At 42.1% G+C, this 16,084-nt stretch overlaps 1 protein-coding gene across 1 annotated transcript in view; it reads right to left on the bottom strand.

The window, feature by feature from the left end:
• SCRN1 (secernin 1) overlaps positions 1 to 15,189 on the bottom strand; it is a 39,811-nt gene extending 24,622 nt beyond the window's left edge. The window contains exon 1 of the mRNA XM_052638972.1: positions 15,031 to 15,189. Coding sequence (XP_052494932.1) covers positions 15,031 to 15,189 — 159 coding nt within the window. The remainder of the gene's footprint in view (positions 1 to 15,030) is intronic.
• Between the last annotated feature and the right edge of the window lie 895 nt (positions 15,190 to 16,084).

Here is a 16,084-nt window from a genome sequence, read left to right as displayed (position 1 = left end):
AGATACAGAAATGAAAGAGGGCTAGATCCCAAATCTAGTACATAGCAGGCATCAATAAATGAACGAATGAATAGGTAACAAAGGTCAGAGGGAGCATAATTGAGGTTCAGAGGCAAGGAAACACATCCAAGTGGGCAGAGGTTTTATCAAGTGGGTGGCATTTGAGTTGACCTTGCAAACTGAGCCAGACATTGAGGTATTCCACACAGAATAAAGAGAATGAGAAGAAAAAGGTGGGGATGTCAAAAATGTGTTCCCAGTTCAGGGAGGTCCTCCACTCTACCTCTTAGGGGAGCTGTGATAGCACTGAGTCACAGGACTGCAAAAGTGTAAGTACTGACTGATGAAAGTGCTGAACACTGAATCCAAAAGACCATATGGTCTTCGTGGGAGTTCAAAATACATGCAGCCAACTTGACACTTCTCACACCTAAACTGGAATCGTGAGGAAGCAAGGAGATCCCCAACTAGACACAGAAGCTAAATCAGCCCCTTTCAAGCACCAGGCTGAATGCTGATCCCTAGATCCCCGCACAGGACACAGGGCAGCCAGTGAGGGGGAGCTGGTGTGTGAGCACCCCAGTCTTATGTGTGTGCGTTCAGTTGCTCGGTCACGTCCAACTCTTTGTGACCCCATAGACTGTAGCCCGCCAGGCTCCTCTGTCCTTGGGATTCTCCAGGCAAGAAGACAGGAGTCGGTTCCCATTTCCTTCTCCAGGGGATCTTTCCAACTCAGGGATGGAACCCTGTGCCACCAGGGAAGCCCAAGCGAGCCTGTAACACACACCCTCAGGGCATCTTTGTCATGGACCACTGAAGTCTGGCTTACCAAGGGCCCCTCTGTGGCTGCAATTCACACAGCTCACTGGGTTTGAAACCTGACTAATCACACCCAGGTCTGGGAGGAAGAAACATTTGTTTCACAGAGATTAGTTACTTAAAAGTCCCAGTTTGGGAGCAAATCTCACAAATAAGGAACATTTACACACAATGTAATGAGTTAAACTTCAGTCAGCCATCTAGAATCTGAACTCTGCAGGCAGTCATTTTCTGAAACAAGATTCACCAACACAACTGCCACGTCATTAACGAGGCAGAGAAGAAGTGGGGTTTGAAGTAGCAGAGAAGGTTTCTCTGAGGGGAAAAATCCAAAAGCACCTGAAATCTTTCAGCATTTAAAGAAAAAAAAAAACACCTTTGTTCTAAAGTGAAAATTTCCAGCCAGATTTCTGTTAGGAAAAAAGGAAAAAGAAAATGTTCACCACTCAAAAGATCAGTCTTTATGGGGTATATATAGTTCTGGCCTCAGCTCTGGGAATTAAGCTGTTCAAGGGGCTTGCACAAAAAGGGGAGCAATTTGTCTTGTTGCCCCATGGCCAGGCCCACCCAGTCTTTAGTAAAACAAATCTGTCAGCTAGCATGACTTCTGGGTGCTAAGACCACACAACAAGCCCGGAAGAGGGGTGGGGGATGAGGGGTGAGTCATACTCCTAAATGTCAGCTTTGAGACTTCCCTGGCAGTCCAGTGATTATGACTCAGCAATTTCAACGCAAGGGGCACAGGTTCAATCCCTGGTCAGGGAACTAAGATCCCACAGGTTGCAAGGCACAGCCAAGAAATTGAAACACAAACTTAAAAAAGAACTGTCAGCACTGCCTAATGCTAATCACTGAAGTTTGAAAGGCATTACCTGTACTGAGCTCGTCGCTCTCAGGTGGCTCCTGGGGACACATACCAGGTTGGAGGATAGAAAGATAAACCTTGACAAGGCCCCGGAGACAAAGACAAAAGACAATTCTTCTGCAGGGCAAGCCCTTTATTATTTTGTGTGATAGTGTCCAAAATGAAAAAGCAAAATCAGCGTCATGCTGTCGCCTAACCCTTGCACATTCCTGCACACACTATTTCTGGATATCACCCAATGAAAGGAGAATAGAGACACTCACACAATAGACATTTCACTTACTGCAATGCAACCATTGTGCCTTTCCTACTGTACTCAGATGGTGAACACAACCCTGGCACCACCAGCGAAAACCACTGTGAAATGAGTTGATGAGTCAGCCAGACTTCTTAGGAGGAGAAAGAAAGGTAGGGGAAAATGGGATGCTTTAGGAAAATAGGTTTAGTTTCAGAAAACCTGTGACTCTAAAGCAGTATTGAGATTCTCATTGAGGTTGTTTTTTAATGTTTTTAATCCCAGTGTCTTCTTGTCTGCAACTAGACTAGTTTCGGGAAATGTGCCATTAAGGCTTATAGGAGTCTAAACAAAGACAAAAGAAGATGCTGGGTATACTTTAGAAGAGCTCTTTTTTACCTCCCTGAAGCTGCAAGATCTTTAAGGATGGACAATGCAAAGGGTTCAGAAACAGGCTTGGGAAAGGGGATGCAAGGCCAAGCCACTCTCCCATGGGGCCAGGGAGATGCTCTGACTCCACAGGAGGCTGGGAATCCCTGCCTCTGGGGCTGAAGGGATGAAAACAGGAAAAATGATAGGAAGAAAAGCATACAATCTACTTAGTGACCATGGGTCTGCTCAGATTTCAGATTCCAGAATGACTGTACTCCCCTGTGGTAAGGGATAATCTTCAGAATTAACATTCAGAACCCACTCCCTGCCCCACCACGGACATGGACATGGACATGGACAATGTTACTAATAACGCCACCAGCTACCATTAATTGGTAATTTTCTGTTCTTGCAAATATTTTCTTTGGGAAGAAAGGAGGAAAAAAGTATCTACCAAAAATCTACCCCAAATTGTGAAAGTTGTATAAACTGACTGAGGATACTAATCTCACACAGAATTTCATGTAGTGGGAAAAAAATATTTAAAATAACTTTCTAAAAAAAGAAATAATGAAGTCTAAAGGAGGCAAAAATGGAGGAGAGATTTATTATATAATAATAAGAGAATCTTTCAAAAAGCAATTATGTATCAAACCTGACTTGGCTATCAAGAATTCTGTCTCCATAAGTTATGGTATAATGACTCTCTTGGGCACCAAGTATAGATAATGAAAACTTTAGTTGAAACCCATTGTCTTTTCCAGGAGAATATTATAATATTGTATCCTTTCTTTCTTAAATAGAAGGCTTAACCATTTACAATAGACCTAAACCCATTCCACATCCACACACAAATGCACCCATGCACAGACAGAACATCATGATCCAGGAAGTCATTCGTCTTGCTTCCTCAGCACCTCTACCCACAGGGCCCTAGGCACAGTGCATAGCATCCTCAGGACTCAGAGGCCTTCAAAAATAGATACATACTTATCCATCAGGTCCCGTGCTATAAAGAGCAATATTGCATAGTAACCTGGAATGTTAGGTCCATGAATCAAGGCAAGCTGGAAGTGATCAAACAGGAGATGGCAAGAGGGAATGTCAACATTCTAGGAATCGGCAAACTAAGACGGACTGCAATGGGTGAATTTAAATCAGATGACCATTATATCTACTACTGTGAGCAAGAATCCCTTAGAAGAAATGGACTAGCCATCATAGTCAACAAAAGAGCCCGAAATGCAGTACTTGATTTGGATGCAATCTTAAAAACGAAAGAATGATTTCTGTTCAATATCACGGTGATCCAAGTCTATGCCCCAACCAGTAACGCTGAAAAAGCTGAAGGTGAACAGTTCTATGAAGACCTACAAGAACTTTTAGAATTAACACCCAAAAAAGATGTCCTTTTCATTATAGGGGACTGAAATGCAAAAGTACAAAGTCAAGAAACACCTGGAGTAACAGGCAAATTTGGCATTGGAGTACAGAATGAAGCAAAGGTTAACAGAGTTTTGCCAAGAGAACACACTGGTCATAGCAAACACCCTCTTCCAACAACTTAAGAGAAGACTCTGCACATGGACATCACCAGATGGTCAACACCGAAATCAGATTGATTATATCCTTTGCAGCCAAAGATGGAGAAGCTCTATACAGTCAGCAAAAACAAGACCGGGAGCTGACTGTAGCTCAGATCATGAACTCCTTATTACCAAACTCAGACTTAAATTGAAGAAAGTGGGGAAAACCACTACACCATTCAGGTATGACCTAAATCAAATCCCTTATGATTATATAGTGGAAGTGAGAAATAGATTTAACGGACTAGATCTGATAGACAGAGTGCCTGATGAACTATGGATGGAGGTTCGTGACACTGTACAGGAGACAGGGATCAACACCATCCCCAAGAAAAAGAAATGCAAAAAAGCAAAATGGCTGTCTGAGGAGGCCTTATAAATAGCTGTGAAAAGAAGAGAAGTGAAAAGCAGAGAAAAGCAAAGATATATCTATTTGAATGCAGAGTTCCAAAGAATAGCACAGAGAGGTAAGAAAGCCTTCCTCAGCGATCAATGTAAAGAAATAGAGGAAAACAAAAGAATGGGAAAGACTAGAGATCTCTTCAAGAAAATTACTGATACGAGGGAACATTTCATGCAAAGATGGGCTCGATAAAGGACAGAAATGGGAGGGACCTAACAGAAGCAGAAGATATTAAGAAGAGGTGGCAAAAATACACAGAAGAACTGTACAAAAAAGATCTTCACGACCCAGATAATCACGATGATGTGATAACTCACCTAGAGCCAGACATCCTGGAATGTGAAGTCAAGTGGGCCTTAGAAAGCATCACTACGAACAAAGCTAGTGGAGGTGATGAAATTCCAGTTGAGCTACTTCAAATCCTAAAAGATGATGCTGTGCTGTACTCAATATGCCAGCAAAACTCAGCAGTAGCCACAGGACTGGAAAAGGTCAGTTTTCATCCCAATCCCAAAGAGAGGCAATGCCAAAGAACGCTCAAACGACTGCACAATTGCACTCATCTCGCACGCTAGTAAAATAATGCTCAAAATTCTCCAAGCCAGGCTTCAGCAATACGTGAACCGTGAACTCCTTGATGTTCAAGCTAGGTTTAGAAAAGGCAGAGGAACCAGAGATTGAATTGTTAACATCCTCTGGATCATCAAAAAAGCAAGAGAGTTCCAGAAAAACATCTATTTCTGCTGTATTGACTATGTCAAAGCCTTTGATTGTGTGGATCACAATAAACTGTGGAAAATTCTTAAAGAGATGGGAACACTAGACCACCTGACCTACCTCTTGAGAAACCTGTATGCAGGTCAGGAAGCAACAGTTAAAACTGGACATGGAACAACAGACTGGTTCCAAATAGGAAAAGAAGTACGTCAAGGCTGTATATTGTCACTCTGCTTATTTAACTTATATGCAGAGTACATCATGAGAAACGCTGGGCTAGAGGAAGCAAAAGCTGGAATCAAGATTGCCGGGAGAGATGTCAATAACCTCAGATATGCAGATGACACCACCCTTATGGCAGAAAATGAAGAACTAAAGAGGCTCTTGAGAAAAGTGAAAGAGGAGAGTGAAAAAGTTGGCTTAAAGCTCAACATTCAGAAAACTAAGATCATGGCATCCAGTCCCATCACTCATGGCAAATAAATGGGGAAACGGTGATTTTGGGCTCCAAAATCACTGCAGATGGTGACTGCAGCGATGAAATTAAAAGATACTTACTCCTTGGAAGGAAAGTTGCGACCAACCTAGACAGCATATTAAAAAGCAGAAACATTACTTTGTCAACAAAGGTCCATCTAGTCAAGGCTATGGTTTTTCCAGTAGTCAGGTATGGATGTGCGAGTTGGACTAAAAAGAAAGCTGAGTACAGAAGAATTGCTGCTTTTGAACTGTGGTGTTGGAGAAGACTTTTGAGAGTCCCTTGGACTGCAAGGAGATCCAACCAGTCCATCCTAAAGGAGATCAGTCCTGGGTGTTCATTGGAAGGACTGATGTTGAAACTGAAACTCCAATACTTTGGCCACCTCATGCGAAGAGCTAACTCATTTGAAAAGACCCTGAGGCTGGGAAAGATTGAGGGCAGGAGCAGGGGATGACAAATGATGAGATCGCTGGATGGCATCACCGACTCAATGGACATGAGTTTGGGTAAACTCTGGGAGTTGGTGATGGACAGGGAGGCCTGGCATGCTGCAGTCCATGGGGTCGCAAAGAGTCGGACACAACTGAGCAACTGAACTGAACTTACCCATCCTACTCTGCAACCAAAATGGGAGTTGTTAAAAACCCAGCATCTGCAGAAGAAAGACTAAACAGCACAAAATAAAATGCTCCAATCTGCCAACTGTGCAGCTGAACAAAATGCCCAGTGTAATTTTCAAAACTGAGGAATTCAGTGCTGGAGGACCCCATTTTTTATTCCTCCATCTCAAGTAGAGTGAACTGGAGAAACAGTAGATGAGAGATGGATAGGTGGACAGAGGGACAGACTGAGGGCAGGATGAAGGGAAGGGTGGGTAAGGGCATGAACTAAAGGCAAGCCCACCTGGGAAGACGGCCCAGCTGGAAGTGTGGGCGGGTGGGCAGCAATGAGTAATCAGAATGACCTTCTCCACAGGATGATTCTCAGAAAACGGGCTTCAGGGACTGCAACACTCACATGAGATTTCTAGGGAAACTGCAGACAATGTTTAAAATGTCATGAAAAGGCTGAGTAATAGAAGAGTTTGTATGAGAAGTTCTCAGTCTTCAAAATTAAAATTTTCTGTATGCTAATGAAGACTATTATGAAAGTTACATTATAGTTATTGTAGCTCAAAAGCCCGGTAGAAAAGAACCCGTCATTCTGTACTTGGGACAAGAACAGGGGATGGAGACAGGTGTAACTGTATGGGAATTAAAGACACAGAGTAAGTTTGAAAAGCAGATTTAGCACATGCTACAAATGAGGAGTTTGGGAACTGAGACCTGGAGTCACAGAATCTCTCAGCACTATCTGATTCTTTTTTTAAAAACAGAAAAAGAAAAATCTCTCTCTGCACAGTGTTCTCCTTCGAGTTTACAAAGTGCTTTCTCGTGTCAGCTCACATGTGCTTTACAAGAACCATACCACCATATGACCCAACAATCCCACTACTAGGCATATACCATGAGGAAACCAAAATTGAAAAAGACACATGTATCCCCAATGTTTATTGCAGCACTACTTATAATAGCTAGAACATGGACGCAACCTAGATGTCCATCGATGGATAAAAAAGCTACGGTACATATAAGCAATGGAATATTACTCAGCCATAAAAAGGAATGAATTTGAGTCAGTTCTGATGAGGTGGATAAACCTAGAGCTTATTATATACAGTGAAATAAGTCAGAAAGAGAAAGATAAATATCATAATATATATGGAATCTAGAAAGATAGTACTGACGAAATTATTTGCAGGGCACCAATGGAGAGACAGACACAGAGAACAGACTTACGGCCATGGCGGGGGAGGACAGGAAGGAGAGGGTGAGATGTATGAAAAGAGTAATATGGAAACTTACATTACCAAATGTAAAGCAGATTGTCAATGGAAATTTTGGAGAAGGAAATGGCAACCCACTCCAGTATTCTTCTCTGGAGAATCCTATCCATGGACAGAGAAGCCTGGTGGCTACAGTGTATGGGGTCACAAGAGTTGGACACGAAGGAAGCGACTAAACAACAAATGGGAATTTGATGTATGACTCAGGGAACTCAAACAGGGACTCTGTAACAACCTAGAGGGGTGGAAGGGGGAGAGAGATGGGAGGGAGCTTCAAGATGGAGGGGACATAGCTGACTCATGTTGATGTTTAACTTATATGCAGAGTACTTCATGAGAAACGCTGGACTGGAAGAAACACAAGCTGGAATCAAGATTGCCGGGAGAAATATCATTAACCTCAGATATGCAGATGACACCACCTTATGGCAGAAAGTGAAGAGGAACTAAAAAGCCTCTTTAAAAAAAATAAAAAATAAAAAGCCTCTTGATGAAAGTGAAAGAGGAGAGTGAAAAAGTTGGCTTAATGCTCAACATTCAGAAAACTAAGATCATGGCATCCGGTCCCATCACTTCATGAGAAATAGATGGGGAAACAGTGGAAACAGTGTCAGACTTTATTTTTGGGGGCTCCAAAATCACTGCAGATGGTGATCGCAGCCATGAAATTAAAAGACGCTTACTCCTTGGAAGAAAAGTTATGACCAACCTAGACACTATATTCAAAAGCAAAGACATTACTTTGCTGACTAAGGTCTGTCTAGTCAAGGCTATGGTTTTTCCAGTAGTCACGTATGGATGTGAGAGTTGGACTGTGAAGAAGGCTGAGCGCTGAAGAATTGATGCTTTTGAACTGTGTTGTTGGAGAAGACTCTTGAGAGTCCCTTGGACTGTAAGGAGATCCAACCAGTCCATTCTGAAGGAGATCAACCTTGGGTGTTCTTTGCAAGGAATGATGCTAAAGCTGAAACTCCAGTACTTTGGCCACCTCATGCGAAGAGCTGACTCATTGGAAAAGACTCTGATACTGGGAGAGATTGGGGGCAGGAGGAGAAGGGGACGACAGAGGATGAGATGGCTGGATGGCATCACGGACTCGATGGACGTGAGTCTGAGTGAACTCCTGGAGTTGGTGATGGACAGGGAGGCCTGGCATGCTGCAATTCATGGGGTCGCAAAGAGTAGAACACAACTGAGTGACTGAACTGAACTGAACAAAATTCTGTAAAGCAATTATCCTTCAATTAAAAATAAATTAATTTTTTAAAAACCAACAACAAAAAAACCTGAAAAAAAAAAAGAAAAATCTCTCTCTGCAGTGTTCTCCTTGGAGTTTACGAAGTGCTTTCTCGTGTTAGCTCACACATGCTTTACAAGAAGGCGGGGTGGGGGATGCTGTGATCTCTGTCTGGCAAATGATGAAACTGAGTCTCAGAGGCTCAAAGGTCCAAGACGCAGTAAATGCAGAAGGCAGGACTAGAACACAGGCCCCTGCCTCCTAAGCCAGAATTCATTCCCCTGGTTTCAGGTGACTATGAATTTCAATTAATTTATAAAAGAAAAAGACACTTAACATGCTACACATTCACAGAAGGGTGACAGGCTAAAGGGAGAAGGGGGATATTGGCGCTGGTGCCTTGAAGAACGCATAGGAGTCTACCAAGTAGAGGACGAGATGGGAGGGGAAGGAGAGACTCAGCAAAGGATAGAGCAAAAGAACACAGAAACGAAAGTGTGCTGTTCGTTCAAGAAGCAGCTCAGTGCAGCTGACGCCTACTGTATAAGCTAGAAAAGGAAAACTAAGAGTGAATATTAAAAAAGTAAGCAGGAAATTGTACAACCCTAACAGAGGTCCGGAGAAGGCAATGGCACCCGACTCCAGTACTCTTGCCTGGAAAATCCCATGGATGGAGGAGCCTCATAGGCTGCAGTCCATGGGGTCCCGAAGAGTCAGACACAACTGAGCAACTTCACTTTCACTTTTCACTTTCATGCATTGGAGAAGGCAATGGCAACCCACTCCAGTGTTCTTGCCTGGAGAATCCCAGGGACTGGGGAGCCTGGTGGGCTGCCGTCTCTGCGGTTGCACAGAGTCGGACACGACTGAAGCGACTTAGCAGTAGAAGCAGCAGCAGCAGCAGCAACAGAGGTCAGTTATTACCAAAAAAGAAAGTATCCTATGACCTAGTGACCCTGCGTGTGGAAGTGTGTTCAATGACCATACATGCCCATGTACAGAAAGGCTTGTGTACAATGTTCTTCACGGCTGTACTTTCCAGACCAGCCAAAAGTCCAAGCATTCACCAATAGAGAACTGATTAAATTATGGAATATCTCCACCATAGACTACTTACTATCAGCTGTAAAAGAATAATAATCTCTATTTCTATGTTCAGCTGTAGAAAACTCTTTAGAAAGCTTTTAGCTATAGAAAACTCTTTAGAAAATGTTACTAAACAAAAGAAAGCCAACTGCAAACTAGAAATTGTATGTTAAAAAAAAAATCAAGTCTCAGAATAGTGTATATAACGTGCTACTTTCATGAAAAAAGAAAAGGCTGCATATACATATTTATTTGCATTTGCATAAAAGATGAAAAGATGAGCAAGAAAAAAAAGGATTACGTAAGATGGGAATTTTAATAGATAGGAGGAAGAGATTAAGGCTGCTTACTGTAAACCTTTTTAATATTATTAAATCTTTGAACCAAATCATTTTATCACTTATTCAAAATATAAAATTACATTAAAAAGTACTTTTACCCAAATGAGTTTAAAAATTTATGTGCACATAAAACCTGCACACAAATTTTACAGCAACTTTATTCAAAATTGCCCAAACTTGGATTCCACCAAGATGTCCTTCAATAGGTGAATGGAAAAATAAATCGTGGTATATCCAGGCAATGGATTATTATTCAGAGCAAAAAAGAAACATTCTATCAAGCTTGGAAGAGACATCAGTGAATCTTCAATGTCTATCACTAAGTCAGCCAATCCAAAAAGGCTACAGACTATATGATTCCAACTATATAACCTTCTATAAAAGGGAAAACTATGAAGACAGTGAAAAGATAAGGGGTTTCCAGGGGTTAGGGGAAGGGAGAGATGACTAGCTAGAACATAGAGGATTTTTAGGGCACTCAAAATACCCTGTATGATAGATGGATACATGGTATTAGACATTGTCAAACCCCAGAGAATTCACAACACCAAGAGTGAACTTTAATAAACTATTGACTGGGTTAATAATAATGTATCAATACAGGCTCATCCACTGTAAAAGATATTAAGGCAAAATGTTAATAATAGGGGAAACTGGGAGGCAGGCAGCAGGGGTGGTGAGGGATTATATGAGAACACTCTGTACTTACACTCATTTTTCCACAAACCTAAAACTGCTTTAAAAATGGCTATTAATTTAAAAGAAAGAAAAGTGAACAGGATGCCAGGCAGGAAGAGTTCTGAATGGCATACCAATCAGCCTGGATTCTCATCTTATAAACCACAATCCAACATTTTTAAACGAGGCCATGACAAAGCTGTGATCTGGAAAGAAAAGTCCAGTGACCCTGCAGGGAACAGAATTCAGGGGAAAGAGACCTGGGCACGACTAAGCAGATCAAAGCAGAAAGGAGATGGGGGTGGGTGTGAATGGACTGGGAGTGATGAGCAGACGGGGACACAGGCAAGGAAGCAACCAGACTCAGTGACCGCTGTCCCTGTGCATCCACAGGTGAGTTGGAAAACATGGGTCAACGCTTGCTTCTGGTTTCTAGAATAAACTCTATGACAGACAACAGAGCTGTCAGAGGAAGAGAAGCAAATGAAATGGGAACAGTGAATTTGGTTTTTGACCTGTGAAGTTATTTTACCTGCAGCATACGGATGTGAAAACATGCCAAGGCAACTCAGAACACAGACATGCAACTCAGAAAAAAGGTCAGGCTGCCTAGCAACTACCTCTGGTATGTATCAAACTGTGCTTAGTTACCAGGCAAGGGGACATAATTTATGGTGTATTTGAGGTGTACACCATAAATACATGGTGTATTTGAGCATAATGTCTCATAACTAGTGAAAGGAATCTAGTCTATTTCCTAAAATGATTGTAACCATGAGAACAAAACATATAGAGTCATTTAATCTATGTCCCAAAAAAGAAAATTAATTTTTCTAAAATATTTATTTCAGTTTTTCTTATAAAAGGTTTTGCATTCGAAAGATCAGCCCTGGGTGTTCTTTGGAAGGAATGATGCTAAAGCTGAAACTCCAGTACTTTGGCCACCTCATGCGAAGAGTTGACTCACTGGAAAGACCCTGATGCTGGGAGGGATTGGGGGCAGGAGGAGAAGGGGACGACAGAGGATGAGATGGCTGGATGGCATCACTGACTTGATGGACGTGAGTCTGAGTGAACTCGGGGAGTTGGTGATGGACAGGGAGGCCTGGCGTGCTGCGATTCATGGGGTTGCAAAGAGTCGGACATGACTGACTGACTGGACTGAACTGAACTGAACTGAACTGTACTTACTATGGCTACTAAAAAATGACCCCCAAATTTAGTGATATAAAACAATCATTTATTATGTTCATGAATTTGATGCATCAGGAATTTGGACAGGGCACAGAAGGGATGGTGAGTCTATTCCATGGAGTCTGAGGTCTGGAATCACTGAAAGGGCATTCACTAAACATATCTGGCAGTTGACACTGGTTGCAGATTTTCCATGGGGGCCCTACCGCATGGTATCTGCTGGGTTCCTCCCAGCATGGTGCCTGGGAACTTAGGGCTAGAGTCCCAAAGGAGGGAGACAAGCAGAAGTCAGATCGTTTTGACCCAGCCCTGGAGGTCAACAGCACCACCTCCATCAGGTTTCACTGCCTGATGCCACCAAAAAGCCTCATGAAGATTCATGGCAGGGGTCGGGGGGATAATCACCCCCACTCCATGGAGGTGTGTCCAGCACACTGTGTGAAGGACATGTGGAACGGGATTTGTTAGAGACATCTTCAGGAAATCTGCCAACATGAAAACCAAAGTGTTCCAGTGTGCATGACTCTCTGGGAAAAAGAAACATGTAGGGAAGGCAGCCAGGGAAGGTCAGTAACAACTCAAACTAAGCCAACTTTATCCATATCCAGTCCCCACTGTCCCAGAAACAAAAACATTCAGATCTAAACAGCATGGACATTCAATCATTAATGAAGACCCATTGAAAACCTACCATGAGCATCAGAGAACCTAGCACTCTTCTCTGCCCATATGAAAGGAAAGTCCCACTGCAGTTTAGGAGCCTGAACCAAGTTAGTGGTGCAACATCAGAGGCAAGTGGTTCTGGCCAAAGTCCTGTGGGAGACAGTCTGCCACTGCCCCAACCACAGACTGCAGCCATGACCTTCTCGACTCTGCCCATTCATCTCAGTGCTCCTGCTGAATTCACCGAGCATAACCAGCTCCTTGTAGAGTGCTATTGCTCTCTGGTGCTTTTAAAAGGCTGAAACAGAGATTCAGATGAGAAAATGAAATACACATGGATGAATACCCATATAAAATGCACAATCACCAGAAAAATTGGTTTATTTTGTAAACTATAAAACACCAAAGGAGATCATGTCAGTGGCAAGAGATTGTTAATTTATTAGCCCCCAATTTTTTTCCTCTAAATTCTTCATCCTTCAACAATTACCATTTAAACACATACAACTAACTATACCATAACCAAGAAGTTTATTCCATGAATGCAAAGATAGTTCAATTTATCATTAAATAGAAAGTAAAAAACAAACAAATAGGGGATTAGCTCCTGATTATCTCCTGATCTTTAACAAAATGTAACACCTGTTTCTCAGGGTTTTTTAAAAGCATTCGAAGTATGAACTGATGTACACTTTCTAACATGACAAGATGATATGAATCTCCATTCCAAAGCCAGCATCTTACTTAATATGGAAGCACTAGAGGCTGCCCCACTTAGGTCAGGAACAAGGCAAAGATACCCACTTTCTCCATTGTTATTAATACTGAATCCAAGCCATAAGCCAAACAGACGAGAAAAGAAGAGATGTAAGGACAATTAAATTATCCATATTTGCAGGTTTTATAATAACATAGCTGGAAAATCAAAGCAATCAATAATAAAAGCTGACACAATAAATAAAAGAATTTAGTTTGAAAAGTAGAATGTAAAATTAACATAAAATAGCCATCATGATGATTTGAGAGAATAGCATTGAAACATGTATATTACCATATGTGAAACAGATCACCAGTCCAAGTTCGATGCATGAAACAGGACATTCAAAGCCAGTGCACTGGGAAAACCAGAGGGGTGGGATGGGGAGGGAGGTGGGAGCAGAGTTCAGGATGGGGGACACAGGTACACCCGTGGCTGATTCAGGTCAATGTATGGCAAAAGCCACCACAATATCGTAAAGTAATTAGCCTCCAATTAAAATAAATAAATTAATTTTAAAAAATAGCCATCATGAAAGTCTGACAGCACACTCTGGGAATATGGACAAACTGGCATTGTCTTACATTGCTGGTGGGAATGTAAAATGGCACACCACCCATAGAAAGAAATTTAACAATATATAACAAAATCACATGGGCTTCCCAGGTGACTCAGTGGTAAAGAATCCTCCTGCCAATGCAGGAGACTCAGTAGACGTGAGTTCAACCCCTGGGTCGGAAAGATCCTCTGGAGGAGGAAATGGCAACCCACTCCAGCATTCTTGCTGGGATAATCCCATGGACAGAGAAGCCTCATGGGCTACACACCATGGGGTCACAAAGTGCTGGACATGACTGAGCGACTGAGCAAGCAGGCGTAACAAAACCACATGCTTATATACCCTGTGACTCAGAAATCCCATTTCTAGGCACCTATCCCCCAAAATATTGACTGAACAGGTTCTTAAGCACTCAAAATAAGAATTGATGGATAATTTTTTAACATGATAAAAATATATAAACCAAGACCAGACACTGTGACAGGTGTAGAAGGCTATTATGCACACCAGCACTATTTGTAATAGCAAAAGAATGTAAAACAATCCAAGTGTCTATCAATATGAGACTGATTAAACTATGATTACATTCATAGAATGAAACACTACACAGTTCTAAATGAGGAATGAAGATGGTCACTCCAGATGGAATGACTTGCAAAACAGTTTCAGTTGAAAAATTCAAAGTGGAAAAAAGTATATATAGCATGCTACCATTCATCTAATGAAGGAAGAAAGGAACTGGGACAGATATGCATATATATATGTGAGTGTGTTTGCTACATATACATGCAAATTTTTAAATGGAAGGATAATCCCCAAACTTCCAAAACATTATTACCTATAGAAGAAAAGGGAAATAGAGAAATGATACAAAGGTAGAAGCTAGACTTCTCTGAATATATTTTGTTTCACAGATTTGACTCTGGAGTGGGTAAATAGTTTACTTAATTATAAAACATGTGCCATTGCAATGAATTCTCTTTGGACCCAGGTTTTTAAGGCTACAAACAAACAAGAATGGAAAGAGGAATCAACAGAACCCACAAGAAAGTTCTGTGGGTAAATGGGTTTCCACATTAACAAGTCAAGGTGCTGGGCAAAGCCAGAGAAAGAAAATACATGTTAATGGAGAGCCAGTAACACGTGACTTACCTCAACCTTGCTCTCAGGTTCATGATCAGCAGCTGAGAAATACACAACCTCTTGGACTTCATCCCTGGGCCGAGCTGAATTTTTCCCAAATACCACCAGACCGTCCTTTGCACGTGGCGGGAAGGCCACAAAGCAGTAACTTGGAGGAGCTACAGCCATCCTGAAAAGAGAGAGATGCCAGAGAGAGAATGGAAGCGGGCCTAACGTGGAATATTCCACCAGTGAGCTCTTCAGACATATTTCACCAGCTAACTAAGTTTTAGTGTTGAACTGTGTGCAGCGAGCTCCTTTGGAGATCCCAGCTGGCAAATGAAGCTGGGGTGTCTGGAGTAGAATTACACAGCCACTGAGACCAGATACTCTTAGTACTCTGTGGGATTAAATGAGCTCAGATTTGCAACAGAACACAGTGACAGCCAAAAGCGCAATGACGTAGGAGAAAGGAAAGGAGGTTATTGTTCCAGGCAGAAAACACATACCCACTGCAATCTGTCACAGCAATAGAAAAATAAATAACTGTACCTTGAAACAGTGCACTACAGAAGTGCCTCTTGATCTAGAGGGCCACAGCTACCCTGTGATAGATTTTGGAGTGCTGATGGGGAAATGGGTCTCGAAATAAACTTGAAGATACCTCTCTCTTTTTATCTATTTTTACTCTACCTCAATGACATCACACACAATCATCTCTAGGCTTTCTTCTCACCTCTCCAGCTGCTCCTGGGCTGGCTAGTTCTCTTCCACCTGGCCACTAAATATCTTCACAGCTTGGTCCTTCCTTCCTCATTTAATGCTCTTTCTGGGAAAACTCATCCATGCCCAGAGCTTCCCATGTCATTTACAAGCCAATGACCTACACATAATTCCAGCTCAGTTCTTTCCTTGAGTTCTTGACCCACACACCCAGCCTAACTGATATCCAAAGCTGATTTCATCATCTTCCCCAAACTGGGTCCCTTCTTAAGGTTCCCTGTCTCAGTGGCCATCTCCATCATCCAACTCATTGCATCAGAATCTATCCTTACCATGTGCTTCTCCATTATCTAATATATCA

Source organism: Budorcas taxicolor, chromosome 4, assembly GCF_023091745.1.
Source record: "Budorcas taxicolor isolate Tak-1 chromosome 4, Takin1.1, whole genome shotgun sequence".
NCBI classification, from domain to species: Eukaryota; Metazoa; Chordata; class Mammalia; order Artiodactyla; family Bovidae; genus Budorcas; species Budorcas taxicolor.
Note: the sequence above shows the minus strand (reverse complement) of the source record. Positions and strands in the feature narration are given on the sequence as shown.